Here is a 15,168-nt window from a genome sequence, read left to right as displayed (position 1 = left end):
ACCTGAACGGATCTAGATTTGATGATACCCACTTTTTAAATCAATTGTGGAGAAGATAGTGGCACCTGCCATCATATCCAACATATCATCGAGCCGAGGGATGGGAAAATGGTACTTGACCGTGATTCGGTTGATGGCCCGATTGTCGACACACATCCTTCACGTGCCATCTTTCTTTGGAGTTAGGAGTGTAGGTACGGCACATGGACTTAAACTTTCACGAATGAACCCCTTTCAGATGAGCTCGTTAATTTGCTGTTGCAGCTCAGCATGCTCAGAAGGATTCATTCGATAGTGGGGTAGATTAGGCAGGGTAGCTCCCGAAATTAGATCAATAGCGTGCTGTATGTCACGCAAAGACGGCAGGTGATCCGGGAGGTCCTCAGGAAAAATTTCAGAAAACTCCTCAAGGATGAGCTGAACTTCTGATGGTAGCTCGCTTGATGGAATCAGTTGGTTTTCGAAGACAAGTAAAGCGTACACCATAGAATCACTAGAGACTTCCCATTCAAATTTGAACGGACTCAGGATATGGAGTTCCTTGCCCTTTGTCTCACTTGTCTTCTTGCCCTCATCAAGTGTCCTAGACCATAGGGGATTAAGTTTGCTCTTGCCCTCAAATATGAAGGAACAAGAATTAGAACGACCAAAGATGGTGACATCAAGGTCGAACAACCAAGGTCTTCCCAATATTAGGTGACCTATGTCCATCGGAGTTACATCACACCAGATGGTGTCTTTATACGAAAGAATTTGAATTGGGACGAGACACCATTCTTTGATTTGAATAGAAGATGTATCGATCCAAGAGACCTTGTAAGGTCAGGTTTGAGGAACTGGAGTCAAACCCAAACGAGAGACAATATTTGATGATATTGCATTAATGCAGCTCCAGCTATCGATGATAACTTTACAATCCTTGTCTCCACACTTAAGATAAGTGTGGAAGATCGAAGTACGCCTCCAGTCAGCCTATTCCGTGGGTTAGGCGAGAGCACACCATACTACATTCATAGCGGACTGAGTTGATTCAGTAACAACCGATGGAGTTGTTGTTCGGATGCATCCTAAAGTGCTGGTACATTCTTCTTGGTCATCATCGACGTCATGGATGTCGTCTAAATTTGGTTCATAGATTTGTTCTTCAATTTCGTCGTCATGATCCTCTTGTTCTTGCGCTGCAATGACAAGAGAGGTGTTCACACATTGGGAAGCGACATGACCAAAACCCTGGCACTTAAAGCATTGGATTCGAAAACTTGCCTTTGGGGCTTCACAAAGAATGCCCTTGCCCTTAATGTCCCGGTGAGATGGAGGGTTGAAGGAAATAGGTCTAGAAGGCGTGGGCCCAAATGAATGTTAGGATTCTGAAGGGGAAGTGCTAGTGGGTGGTCCGCGATGGTCAGGACGTCGAGCAAATGTAGACCTGGTTACCTGCTCATAATTTTGGGCGAATGCGTAGGCCTGATCGAGGGTGGATATTTCTCGAAGGATGAGTTCCTTCCTGAGCTCATCATTAAAACCTCATCGAAACCTGCTCAGAACCATCCGTTCATTTTCTTCCATATTATATCGCATCATAAATTTGTCAAACTGGGCGATGTAAGCACTAACGGACCGATTACCTTGTCGCAAGGTATTCCACCGGTCGAGAAGATCATCTTGGTAGCTAAAGAAGAGATATTTTTCTTTCAGTTTTTCTTTCATCTCTACCCAATCGATAATCGTGGGTTGATGTCTCCTAGCTAGCAAATGTTCGATGCTTTGCCAGAAAAGTTTGGCGCGACCAACTAGCTTCATCCTAGCAAACCGGACCTTCTTGTCCTTAGACAAATTATATCACTCAAAGAAGTGCTCCATTTCATGCATCCAGTCTCAAAAGATCTTTAGGTCTAGGCGACCATTAAAGGTGGGGGCCTCAACACGAAATGCCCTTCAACACGTCATCCTCATGGTCACGAGGCTGTCTAGGTTCCACATTATAGCGATGACTGTAGGGAAGATTCAACTAACTCAAGGCGGGCATTGGTATGGGTGGATTTAGTGGTCAAGTCTTCAACAGCTTTCAGTAGGGCTTCGATGCGGTCGTCCATGGTAAACTGGGTGTCGGAATGTGAGAGGACATGACCACTACAAAGGTGCATATGAAGACTAAATTAATTATATGCTATCCTATCATAGGATGACAATATTGATGTGAAGTAGACCTAATGCATGCAAAGACGATTAAGATGCAAGGTGGATGCTCAATATAACACAAGACTATGCTCGAACAGAGAAATACTCCAAACTGGGAACTAGAAAGGGACGCAAGCCAACAAGTAGCCGCAGTCAAGTAGAGTAGGTATCCAGTAGATTATCAGGTGTCACAGAACCTTGTAGTCCCCAACGATAGCTAGCTCTACAATTAATAGTAAAGTGGGTTGTCACAAGGGTTGCTGTATGTTGCATGGAGGTGTGTGAGAGCGTGTGTTTTGGATAGTTAGAGTATGCCGCCAAGCACAAAATAACTATTTGATGCCAAAATGAAAGCAAACAAAATATCCAGAAAAGAGCAAACTTGTTCTGGTGGAAGATGACGATTCAAGTGCAGCAAATCGGGTCGCTAATCGGCGCAAATCTGACTTGCTGGGTCGTGGTCCGAAGAAAGGAGGGAGAACGGCAAGCTGCAGTGGGCTCTACAGTGAAGTGGCAGGCCTGTGGGCTGGGTCCGTGTGGACAAAATCGGGTCAGGCCACTGGACCGAGGTCCAAAGAAAGGAAGGCGTTCGGGCTCGGGCCTGAGGAAGGTCAGGCGCGGGCCTGATGAAAGGGTGGCCCGTGAATGAGTGGAAGCGGGAGGGGAAGAGGGGAAATTGGAAGCGATGAGATGGGGGATCGGGGAGGTGAATGGGTTTGAGATGAATGAAGGCGGCAGCCAAGGTAGAGGCAGCGGCGAGCAAGGGAGGTGGGGCGGCAGCGGAAGAAACGAAAGATGTGGTGGTTCTTCAACGGCGGAGGGGTGGTCGTGAAACTCGGATGAAGGTGGTGGTGGTTAGACAGCCGAATGTCGACTGGCCGTGAGGTGGGAGAAGATGCTTAGGAGGGTTCAGGACCCTCCGATCCTCCCGTTAGTGGGATGGAAAAAAAAAGTGGTGGAAAAAGGTGGTGGGAGGCCGGGAAGATGAAGGAGGAAGGAAGAGATGGGGCGGGATGGGGGGGTGGCGTTCGTGGTGGTGGTGGTGGGAGGCAACGGAAGCGGCAAAGAGGCTGCGGGAGTGTGGGGCGCGGCGGCAAGAACGGCAAGATGGCATGGGTGGGCAGCAATGCGTCAACGACAGCGGCGGTGGCGGAACCCTAGCTCTAGGGTTCTTCTTCGTCGGGACGAAAGGTACGCCCTTTTTTTGGACAACACATGCAAGTCACATGCTTTCACTTGTCACGTGCGGGAGTCACGTGACCTTTTAGTTTTTTTTTCTTTTCTTTTTTTTCTCTTTTTTTATATTTCGGAACGGATCCGGGTTACTGAACGAGGGTTAACGGGTTTGAATCTTACCTGGTAACCAACTTGAAACTCACCGATGGTTTCAAGTGAGCGTGCCGAGATTTACGCCCACAGTTGCTGGTGGTTCTCGGCGGCCGATCGTGCCGAAGTTCACGCCAGCGGTTGCAGGTTGATCTCGGTGACCTGTGGTGGTGGCCGGCGACCAGTCACCCGCTCCGACACTGGTTCTCTTCTCAGTAGTGGTGTCTTTCCGCTCTCTTCCTATGTGCGGTGGCCGGCAGTTGCTACGGTGGGTCTGAGAGACAGAGACGAAAGAAGAGAGGCGATGTTCCTTCTCTTTTTGGCAACGCGAGTTGCGCGTGGCTCGTCAACACGCTCCGGCGTCCGCGGTGCTCAGGGTACAGTGTGGATCTCGTGCGCCCACTGGAATCCTAGAATCCAATGCTGCTCCGCCATACACCAGGGTGGAACTTCTATGGGCCGACGTTCTCCGGCAGAAATCAGTGGTGCGGCGGCGTTGTGAGGCGATTCGGGCGGTACTGGTGGCGGCTGATGGCAGTGTTGGGCTCAAATGCGACGACGGGAAAGAATCAGCCAACGAAGAATGGTTCCTCTTTTTTTTTGGAGTACTATATCACTGCAGCCTAGAGAAGAAGATGGTTTTGGCAATAGAGGCAAAACCAGGGGCTCTGATACCAAACTGATGCAGCACTGCTTCGTGAGAGGAGTGGGAGAAAGAAGGAGAAGAGAGTAAAGAGGAGGAAAGAGGATGAAGAAGAACAGAGAAGGAAGACGAGGGGAAAATAGAAGGGAAACAATTTTGTTAAACATTCATCATCCAGTCAATAAATGCATAGACCCATATATAGGGTTACAAAATACAAAAAGGTCCCTCCAAATAAACTAATCCCAATAAGACCTTAACATAACATAACATTACGTACATAAATCCAATCAACATAACATAACATAAAATAAACTAATATCAAATCAGTCCAACCATAACGAGAGTGGCTAGACCCTCTTCCTGCGATGATCATAAACCCGCGTCAACTGAGCTCATGTTGCTTACGTGCAGACTGAAAGAAATTAGAGTCCTCTCGGGTGCATGGGCGGCACTACAGAATGTCGTGCAGCCTTCAATTCAAGCAATAATGGCGCACGGGCCGCACGATATACCACAGAATGTCGTGCAGCCATCAATTAAAGAGATAGATGGCCATCAAATATGATACGGTATACATGCTCATGTACTGCTTTGTTTGATAGCCATTTATTTCCTGATGGCGGCCAGCAAAAGCTAGCAGGGATCCATGCTCGAAAGAAATATAGCTTATCTTGGTAAAATGTTTATTTCATTTGCCAAAAAGAATTAGGGCAATAATTGCTTGATGTTATTTACTATTATATAGTAGAACTTTAAATATAAAAATACATAGACTCGGTCCCGACCCGACCCGAATGACCCGTTAGGTCAAAATTTGTAGGCATGGACCGGACCCGACCCAACCCGATTTTCAACCGGGTCGAATCTGGGTCCAAAATTAGGACCCGAACAAGAAACCGGATCGAATCTAGAATGATGAACAGTAAAGGAGGCGATCCAAGCAATAGCTCTGTTCGCCTCCTGGAACATATGCACAATCTAGAAAATATCACACTTCCTCAATAACCGCCAAATGTCTTCTAGAAGCAGGTGGTCAAACACCCCCGACTCCTTATGTAGAATCTACTCAATCATTTCTGTTGAGTTCTCCTCCAGAATGATATACTCCGAGCCTCCAGAATTCACCTCGCATAGGAGACTCCTTCCTAGGTAAAGGTGCAAATGGGTCGTGTCAGGTCTTGAGTGACATGACCCGATCTGATTTTTTGTTTGCAAGACCCGACCCAATTTTTTGTCTGCAAGACTCGACCCGACCTGATTTTTTGTTCGCGTCCTAATTTTGGATCTAAATCCGACCCTATTGAAGATCGAGTCAGATCGGATCCACGACTACAATTTTTATCTAACAGATCCTCCGGGTCGGGTGGGTTCTATGTATAACCTAGACCCGACCCAAAAAATTCGGATTCAGGTCGGGTCTAATTCGGGTCAGATCTGGATTCGAGTTTGGATTATAACGGCAAATTTTAACTGAGATTTTTACCAAAAAAATTGTAATGTATTTTATTTTTTTTATAGTACTTGTTCTTTGTCGAAGGAGGGCCAGCCAGTTGGAGCCGTTTGTTAAGCTGTTTCGTAGGGGACGCAGCATTTCCTAGGTCAGATCAAAGAGCACGCAAAACCAAAAGGTCGGATGCGGCTCCTGCGGCATTCATATGGAGCAAGTGGAGAGAGAGAGAGAGCGAGTCCCAGCTAGGGGTGGCAAAATATGATCCGACCCGCCAACCCGACCCGTGTTCGACCCGCCATAAACAGGTTTGGGTTTGGCCTAAACAGGTTCGGGTCGTAAACAGGTCGACCCGTTTAACCTGTTTATTAATTAGGTCGGATACGGGTTTTAGATGTTTGACCCGTTTAAACCGTTTAACCCGTTTAACTGTTGGGCAGGTTAAACAGGTCTAAACAGGTTAAACGGGTTAAACGGGTTAAACAGGTTAGACAGGTCTAAACAGGTTAAACGGGTCTAAACAGGTCGAGTTGGGCAGGTTAAACAGGTTGGGTTGAACAGATTAAACAGGTCTAAACAGGTTAAACGGGTCAGGTTGGGCAAACAGCTTAAACAGGTCGGGTCGGGTTGGATAAACAGAATACCTGTTTATTAAACAGGTTAAACGGGTCGGGTCGGGTTACCTGTCTAATAAACAGGTCTGTAATTTCTGACCCGTTTAATAAACAGGTCGGATTCAGATTTATAGTTTTCTGACCCGATCTGTATTTGACCCGACCTGTTTATGCCTGACCCGACCCGATTGCCACCCCCTAGTCCCAGCTCGAGAAGGAAAGAGAAAGGCGGCGGGTACATCTCATCATCGCCTGTGGTGCTGCGCTCCACGTGGACCAACGCATGCACGTGACGGCTGCCGACTTTGATGTTTCCGCTTCGGCCACGAAAGCCCGCACCAGGAGTCCCCCCAAAAGGACGAGAATCGGGCGGCAGGGATGGGTTGAGAGGAGAGGAGGAAGGAGATGGGGCATCGTGATTGGTTGCTTGCTGTTTTTCAGATCCTTATTTCTTCATTGTTTATATATAAATTTGAGATGATTCTTGTACGGAAAAAAAGCAGAGGTGGTGGATGAACAAACAATGGAAAAATAAAAACAGTTATAAGATTGATTGGGTGGCACCAATGCGGTTCCAATCACCAAGCTTCCACCTAGTTTTCTTTTTAGATTTTTTTTTTGCATAAATATTTTTTTAAATATCAAATTTTATATAAATATCTTTTCAAAATTAATATATATATATATTTCCATAAAATATTTATTTTGCTATTTTATCCCTTTTTTTTTAGAATTTTTTTGCATAGATACCCTTCTAAATATCAGATTTTGCATGAATATCCTTTGAAAATTGTTTTTTTTTTTTTTTTGCTAAAACCGGGTTTAAGACAACGAGTGTCTGAATACACCCAAGAAAGTCAAAATACACAATCTCACGAAGTGCCAATGGCAACTCTCTCTCTCTCCAGCCCACAGAGCGTATCCGGAATGGTAGGCCGCGTATGCAGCCACCCAATCAGCCGCCCCGTTGGCCTCCCTGAATACATGCTTGGCCTCAAAGGCCACGCCATCCCTCACCATCATCCTAATGTCCCGGATCAGAGGATGGTCACTGCTCTCACCACTCAGTCCCCGCCGGATCCACCCAATAACTGTAGCCGAGTCACCCTCCAGGATGATCGAGCTGGCCTGCAGCACCCGCCGGGCATGGCGAAGACCTGCCCAGGCAGCTCGCAGCTCTGCCCCTGGAACTGATATGTCGAACAACCGGCAGCCACCCGCTGCCACAACCCTAGAGTGAGGGTCCCGTATGACGAAGCCTGCCCCGCCTCGCGTACCTCTATCCAGCACCGACCCATCAAAATTTACCTTGAGGAAGCTCGGGGGTGGGGGCTCCCAGGTAAAAAACACCGTCCGAGGAGCTGCCTGAGCAGAAGAGGAACCCCAGGTGTCCCAAGCTATCAAGGGTGTGTCTAAGGGGGTAGGAAATCTGGACTCCATCGCTAGTGCTCGAGCAGACTCCGCAACAAACCTCGGCGACATCCTGCGCCCGCTGAAGATGCGAGCGTTCCTCGCCAGCCAGATCTGATGGGCTGTGCAAGTCGCTCGGGTGGCCTCCTGGCATGACCCGGGACTGGCCAACCCCTGTCGTGTCAATTGCAGGAAGAGTCTCCTCTCCTGCCACACCTCCTCCGGGATACCTGTCCACAGCCATGTCGATCTCGCCCAAGTGCACTGAAATAGTACATGATCCACAGTCTCATCTACACCGCAAGCCCCGCACTCCGCGGGGATCCCCAGACCACGCCGGCTCAACACTGCTCTCGTCGGAAGGCGGTCCCACATCACCTTCCATAAAAAGAGTGCTGCCCTCGGATGGAGTCCGGACCTCCAAATCTAGGCGTAGTCCGGTCCTCGCTCATGCTCCCGCTGGATGACCCGGGATAGATCACCTAGCCTGACACTGGCCCTGCATGAGGTGCCCCAGACCCTAACGTCTGGTCCCTCGCAATCTGGTACTGGAAGGGAACGTACCCTCTCAGCAAGATGTGTCCCAAACAACTGATGTAGTCTGGTGTCATCCCACTCTGTCCTCCCTGGTGTAAGGAAGTCACACACCCGAAGCCCCTCTGCTGCCTCAGTATCCACCATCGTCGGCCAACATCTCAAAGGCAGAGTGTCCACCCATGGATCATCGGTCACAGCGATGCTCCGCCCATCGCCTATCAGCCACCTGGTGTTAGCCGACACAGTCGGCAAATACCTCCCAATCTCGCGCCACATAAAGGAAGTTCGGCGGCCACTCCGTGCCACCTCAGAGCCCCCTCGGCCATATCTGGCTGTCATCACCTTGCTCCAAAGCCCCTGCGGCTCCAGCAAGAAACGGGCTGCGTGTCGAGTAATAAGGGCCTCACGCCGCTCCATGAGGGAGTGCACTCCCAGGCCACCCTCACTGATGGGGAGGCAGACCTGCTCCAAGGCCACCAAATGTACCCCATGGCCCCCACTATGAGACCCCCACAAGAAGCTCCGAAGAAGACGTTCAATCTTCAATAGAGTCGTCTTTGGGACCACAGTGTTGGCCATGAGATATACCGGCATAGATCCAAGCACTGATCTGACCAGTGTCAATCTCCCCATCATGGATAGAGATGATGCCCTCCATCCCTCCAGCCTGCCCTCGACCCGCTGTACCAGCCCCGAGCACTCTGTCACCCGCAGTCTCCGGCCTGTGATAGGGACTCCCAGGTAGACCAATGTCCCCTCCTGCTCTGGTATCTGCAGAATCCTCCTGATCTCCAGTCTGACTCTGATCTCCGTGCTAGGGCTGAACTGAATGGCTGACTTCATGAAGTTAACTCTCTGTCCGGACGCCGCGCAGTAACCTGCCAGCACTCTCGCGAGTACCCGTGCATCAGAAGCATGCGCCCTGGTCAAAAGAAGACAGTCGTCAGCAAACAATAAATGAGAGATAGGTCCCACCCCCGGTGCTGGGACATAGGCCTCCAGCTCCCGACTAGTACACACACCCTGCAATGAACGAGACAAGATATCAGAACAAATAATGAATAAGTAAGGGGATAAGGGACACCCCTGCCGCAGTCCCATAGTGGACTCGAAAAAACTCGACGGTGTGCCGTTGACCAAAATAGAGAACTTTGGCCTCTGGACGCACCCTAGGACCCATCCAATCCATCTCCTGTGGAAGCCGTAGGCCTCTAAAGCCTTCCGCAGAAAGCTCCACCTGATCCTGTCATATGCCCTCTCCATATCTAGCTTGACTACCATCTCCTGGGCCAATATAACATTGTGGGAAATGTTTCCCCCCGCTACAAAGGCCCCCTGCTCTTGGCTGATGATGCCCGGCAATAGAGGCTTTATCCTGCCCACCATTATTCTCGCCACAACCTTATACAAGGTTGTGCACAAGCTAATGGGCCTAAAGTGACCCGGCTCTACCGCCACCTGGCGCTTCGGAATGAGCGTAATGAAGGTGGCCTTCCAATCCTCAGGCATAGCTGCCTGAGTGAAGAAGCACTGCACAGCCTCAACCACTGCACCCCGAATGATACCCCAATATCTCCGAAAAAAGAAAGGGGGGAACCCATCGGGTCCCGGAGCCTTATCTGCTGCCAGAGCCCAGACTGCCTCCTCCACCTCCCACGTCGACACCGGTCGAACCAGTGTCGTAGTCTCGTCATCAGCAATACCCGCATCAGCCCTCGGAAGGAGGCCACCATCATCAGGGCCTCCATCCTCCGTCCATCTGGTGCGGAAAAAATCAAGTAAAGCCTGTCTGACGGCAGGCTCACCCTCCACTCGCTGACCGGACCCATCTCGCAATGAGTGAATCATACTCCACTGTCTCCTGATAACCGTCGTCCGATGAAAGAACCTAGTGTTACGATCACCCTCACGTACCCACTGGACCCGAGATCTCTGTCGCCAGAATATCTCATGCTGCCGTAGCAATGAATGGTGGGTCGCTAGAAGTCCCCGAAGGTCGGTCATGTCTTCCTCCGGAAGTTCACCTCCTAGGTCTTCTCTCCTCTGTAGTTCAGCAATCGCAGTCTCGACCCCCTCCACTCTCCGAAAGATGTCGCCCACTTCCTCGCGATTCCAACGACGAAGCCGTCGTTTGGTCATCTCAAGTTTGCGGGAGACCCGTTGCATCGCATTTCCCCGTACCGGGACACGCCATGCATCGCGAACGATGTCCCAAGACTGAGGGTACGATAGCCAAATCTTCTCGAAACGGAAGGGGCTATGATGACCAGGTCCCGATGAAGTGGAAATCAGCAAAGGACAGTGGTCTGATGCAATCCGGGGTAAGTGACTAACACAGCAGGTAGGAAAACGAAGAATCCAATCTGGGGTCGCAAAGGCCCTATCTAATCGCTCCCAAACCCTAGCACTACCGGATTGATTGTTACACCAGGTAAACCGCGGTCCCGAAAAACCTAAGTCCACCAGACCGTTTCGCAGTACCAAGTCGCGAAACTCCCTCCTATCCACTCTATCCGTGAATACCGCACCTCCCCTCTTATCACTCGCACTCTGGATACAATTGAAGTCACCAACTAACACCGTCGGGATGCCCTGGGCAGCCAGGTTGGTGATCTCTTGCCAGAGAGCTCTCCTAACCCTGTAATCCGTGCTCGCGTACACACCGCACAACACCCACGGGTCAGTATCAGGTTCCGATACAACCATGACTACCTGTTGAGGGCAGTAGTGGAAGACATCAATCGTCGCCACCCCTCGCCTCCACAGGACCAAAAGGCCACCAGACAGCCCCTGGGACTCAACTGCACAAATATCCTCATAAAACTCTGTTATTGTACAAATATCTCTAATATAACGGTTATTCTAACGGTATTAAAAAAAATCATATTTTTATTAATTAAAAATAAAATAAAAATATGAAACCACGTTATCATTCTTGCTTCCCTCCTCTTCACACGCCCATCGCGTCTTCCCCACCCCCCGCGCCTGGCTTCCCCTACCACACACCCTCCCCTCCCCCCGCACCCGTCTCCCCACTTCCCGCGCCCGGCTTCCACATCAGGGCCACCATCCTCCGTCCATCTGGTGCGGAAAAAATCAAGTAAAGCCTGTCTGACGGCAGGCTCACCCTCCACTCGCTGACCGGACCCATCTCGCAATGAGTGAATCATACTCCGCTGTCTCCTGATAACCGTCGTCCGATGAAAGAACCTAGTGTTACGATCACCCTCACGTACCCACTGGACCCGAGATCTCTGTCGCCAGAATATCTCATGCTGCCGTAGCAAGGAATGGTGGGTCGCTAGAAGTCCCCGAAGGTCGGTCATGTCTTCCTCCGGAAGTTCACCTCCTAGGTCTTCTCTCCTCTGTAGTTCAACAATCGCAGTCTCAACCCCCTCCACTCTCCGAAAGATGTCGCCCACTTCCTCGCGATTCCAACGACGAAGCCGTCGTTTGGTCATCTCAAGTTTGCGGGAGACCCGTTGCATCGCATTTCCCCGTACCGGGACACGCCATGCATCGCGAACGATGTCCCAAGACTGAGGGTACGATAGCCAAATCTTCTCGAAACGGAAGGGGCTATGATGACCAGGTCCCGATGAAGTGGAAATCAGCAAAGGACAGTGGTCTGATGCAATCCGGGGTAAGTGACTAACACAGCAGGTAGGGAAACGAAGAATCCAATTTGGGGTCGCAAAGGCCCTATCTAATCGCTCCCAAACCCTAGCACTACCGGATTGATTGTTACACCAGGTAAACCGCGGTCCCGAAAAACCTAAGTCCACCAGACCGTTCGCAGTACCAAGTCGCGAAACTCCCTCCTATCCACTCTATCCGTGAATACCGCACCTCCCCTCTTATCACTCGCACTCTGGATACAATTGAAGTCACCAACTAACACCGTCGGGATGCCCTGGGCAGCCAGGTTGGTGATCTCTTGCCAGAGAGCTCTCCTAACCCTGTAATCCGTGCTCGCGTACACACCGCACAACACCCACGGGTCAGTATCAGGTTCCGATACAACCATGACTACCTGTTGAGGGCAGTAGTGGAAGACATCAATCGTCGCCACCCCTCGCCTCCACAGGACCAAAAGGCCACCAGACAGCCCCTGGGACTCAACTGCACAAATATCCTCATAAAACTCTGTTATTGTACAAATATCTCTAATATAACGGTTATTCTAACGGTATTAAAAAAATCATATTTTTATTAATTAAAAATAAAATAAAAATATGAAACCACGTTATCATTCTCGCTTCCCTCCTCTTCACACGCCCATCGCGTCTTCCCCACCCCCCGCGCCTGGCTTCCCCTACCACACACCCTCCCCTCCCCCCGCGCCCGTCTCCCCACTTCCCGCGCCCGGCTTCCACATCACCCCCCCCCCCCCCCCCCCCCCCCCCCCCTCCGCGGGATCGCGGGCGACGCGATCGGGAGAAAGTGAGGGAACACTGAACGAAATATGGGTCGTGTCAATTTTCTGCAATGGAATCGGATTTTGGACGAGGGTCTGGGATTTTTTTTTGTCCTCGTGAGGGGAGAGCTGGGAGACGCTAAGTTCCATCCAATCAGTCATATAGATAAAAAAAATAGTGTGATATGAAATTTGTCTTGGGTCAATTTCAAGTCTTTCAAGTCATGGGTCACCCAGCACCTCATAATTATGATATCTGTGCTTTGTGGTTCTTGATTAAGCTAGCTTTTAATCTTTATTGTTAACTTGAAATTGAACAATAATGATGCTTGATTAAAGGAGCTCTGCAATTCTCTAATGGTACACAACCTAAGGGTAAGATGGGCGTGGGGAGGGGGAAGCCGGGCGCGGGGGGGTGGGGGGGAGTGGGGAAGACGGGCGCGGGGAGGGGGGGAGACGGGGGCAGGGGGGAGGGGGTGATGTGGAAGCCGGGCGGGCGCGAGGAGGGGGGGAGACGGGGGCAGGGAGGAGGGGGTGATGTGGAAGCCGGGCGCGGGGAGTGGAGAAGACGGGCGCGGGGAGTGCGGAAGACGGGCTCATGGGGGGGGGGGGGGGGGGGGGGGGAGGGGGGGCGGAGGAACGGGCGTGGGGGGAGGAGGGTGATATGGAAGCCGGGCGCGGGGGTGATGTGGAAGCCGGGTGCGGGGAGTGGGGAAGACGAGCGCGGCGGGGGAGGGGGTTGGTGGTGGGGGAAGCCGGGGGAGGAGGGGGAGCCGGGCGCTGGGGGCAGACGGGCGTGGGGGGGAGGAGGGAAGCATGGATAATAACGTCATTTCATATTTTTATTTTATTTTTAATTAATAAAAATATGATTTTTTTTAACACTGTTAAAATAACTGTTATATTAGGGATATTTATACAATAATAGAGTTTGACGAGGGTATACATACAAATGCCAATTTTCAAAGGGTATTCATGCAAAATCTGATATTTAGAAGGATATCTATGCAAAAAATCGTTTTTTTTATCTTTATTTTTGTATATATGCCTATGCCATCTAATGCCGTTAAAATTTAACGTTTTTAAATTAAAATAACTAAAATATTCTTAATGGACGATAAAAAAGTAATTTCAAAATTTTAATTTATTTTTAATTAAAATAAATATAGTTTTTATTAACTATGTTAGAAGAACCGTTATATTATGGGCATTTATGTAAAAATAATATTTTATGAGGGTATATAAATAAATATAAACTTTAAGAGAGTATTCGTGCAAATTTGAATTTTTAGAAAGGTCTTAATGCAAAAAATCCTAATTTTTATTGGCACATTAAAATTTTTCTTTTTATTTATTTATTTATTTTTTAAAGTTATATAATTTATAGATTTCGTTAGTATACCGTATTTGATTTTTGAATTTTTTTACATAGCAAAAACAAAAAAAGAGTCTCACCCCATATAATCTACCCTCATATGATTTTTGCTCTCTTTGGCAGATCACAACTTAATTCATACTTGATTCCGGACACAATTTCAGTCCAATTCGAAGAACTCATTAAATTTCCACGGGAGCATATATATATTCCCCACACCTTAACATCCGCCGATATATCTGGGATATACCCCAAAAACGTTGCGTTTATCCCAAATTCTCCCCAAGCGAATCCTCGTGAATAGTCTTTCCAAATCCGCCATCCTCCCCTCCTTCCCCAGAAATACTATTTCCCCATATAACCAACCATCTCCCTTCTTTGACGAAGCCTTATGAATGCATGCAGTTGGTGCCAAAGATTCCAAGCCCAGGAAACAGACAGAGAACCCTCGCGCGTGAGTTCTTAGCCCTCCTTTTCTCTTTCACTCTCGCCTTTCTTTGGGTATTTATTTATTCTGAGTAAACCACAACTCTCTTCAGGAGGCTCCCACCGAAGTCTCATATGATTACATCTTGTACCATGGTGATGACAGTTCCCACCACCAACACGAGTTCTAGACAGCGAAAGTCACCTTTCCACGGGATCAAAATTTGAGTAATTTTTTTTCTAAAACTACCCTTAAGTTTTTAAATAGAATAGAACGAAATCTTTTTCTTCATTAAAAATATAATAAATATTTTATATAATTTTAATAAAAAAAGATGCTTAAACAATTTTTTTTTTTTTTTTTTTGCGATCAAAATGAATTCTATTCAAGAGTCAAATTCCTTCACGAGAACCAATTCTAAATTTTTATTCGCAACAGAGAGGAGAATGAGATCTTTCGCAAGATGGAGTCGTACCGACACAACATGCGTCAGCCTTTTTTTTTTTTTTTTTTCCCTCTTTAGTTGAGACAATGACATTCGGTAGGAAAAATCAAGGGCCTAAAGTTTGGGGACAACGTCAGTTTAGATTTCTTATCAGGAGCCGTTCCAACCGTCCCATGGGGCCCTGGCTTTGACCCACTTGCACTTTGACCATGGGAGGCATCTCAAACCGCACGCATTGCTTGACAAGCTGTTCTAGAGTCCTCCTACGTAGGATTAGGGTTCATTTGGTTAAACGTAATCTAGCATAAAAAAAAAAATCATATCAGATTATCATGTTTAGTATGAC

At 48.6% G+C, this 15,168-nt stretch overlaps 2 protein-coding genes across 2 annotated transcripts; both read right to left on the bottom strand.

The window, feature by feature from the left end:
- Positions 1 to 234: 234 nt before the first annotated feature.
- Positions 235 to 711, bottom strand: LOC148699547 (uncharacterized). Its single transcript, XM_088714173.2, has one exon. The coding sequence runs from the start codon at positions 709 to 711 to the stop codon at positions 235 to 237; it is 477 nt and encodes a 158-aa protein (XP_088570299.2).
- A 7,336-nt stretch (positions 712 to 8,047) lies between these two features.
- Positions 8,048 to 12,185, bottom strand: LOC148699546 (uncharacterized). Its single transcript, XM_088714172.2, has 2 exons — positions 11,961 to 12,185; positions 8,048 to 11,020 (listed from the first exon to the last, which is right to left on the bottom strand). Exons 1-2 carry the CDS (start codon positions 12,183 to 12,185, stop codon positions 8,048 to 8,050), a joined length of 3,198 nt encoding a protein of 1,065 aa, XP_088570298.2.
- Positions 12,186 to 15,168: the final 2,983 nt, after the last annotated feature.

This window comes from Phoenix dactylifera, chromosome 18 (assembly GCF_051530095.1).
Source record: "Phoenix dactylifera cultivar Ajwa chromosome 18, Ajwa_hap1_PhDact_Kaust_v1.1, whole genome shotgun sequence".
In the NCBI taxonomy this organism is placed as follows: Eukaryota; Viridiplantae; Streptophyta; class Magnoliopsida; order Arecales; family Arecaceae; genus Phoenix; species Phoenix dactylifera.
The sequence above is the reverse complement of the archived record's forward strand: the minus strand, read 5'-3'. Positions and strand labels throughout refer to the sequence as shown.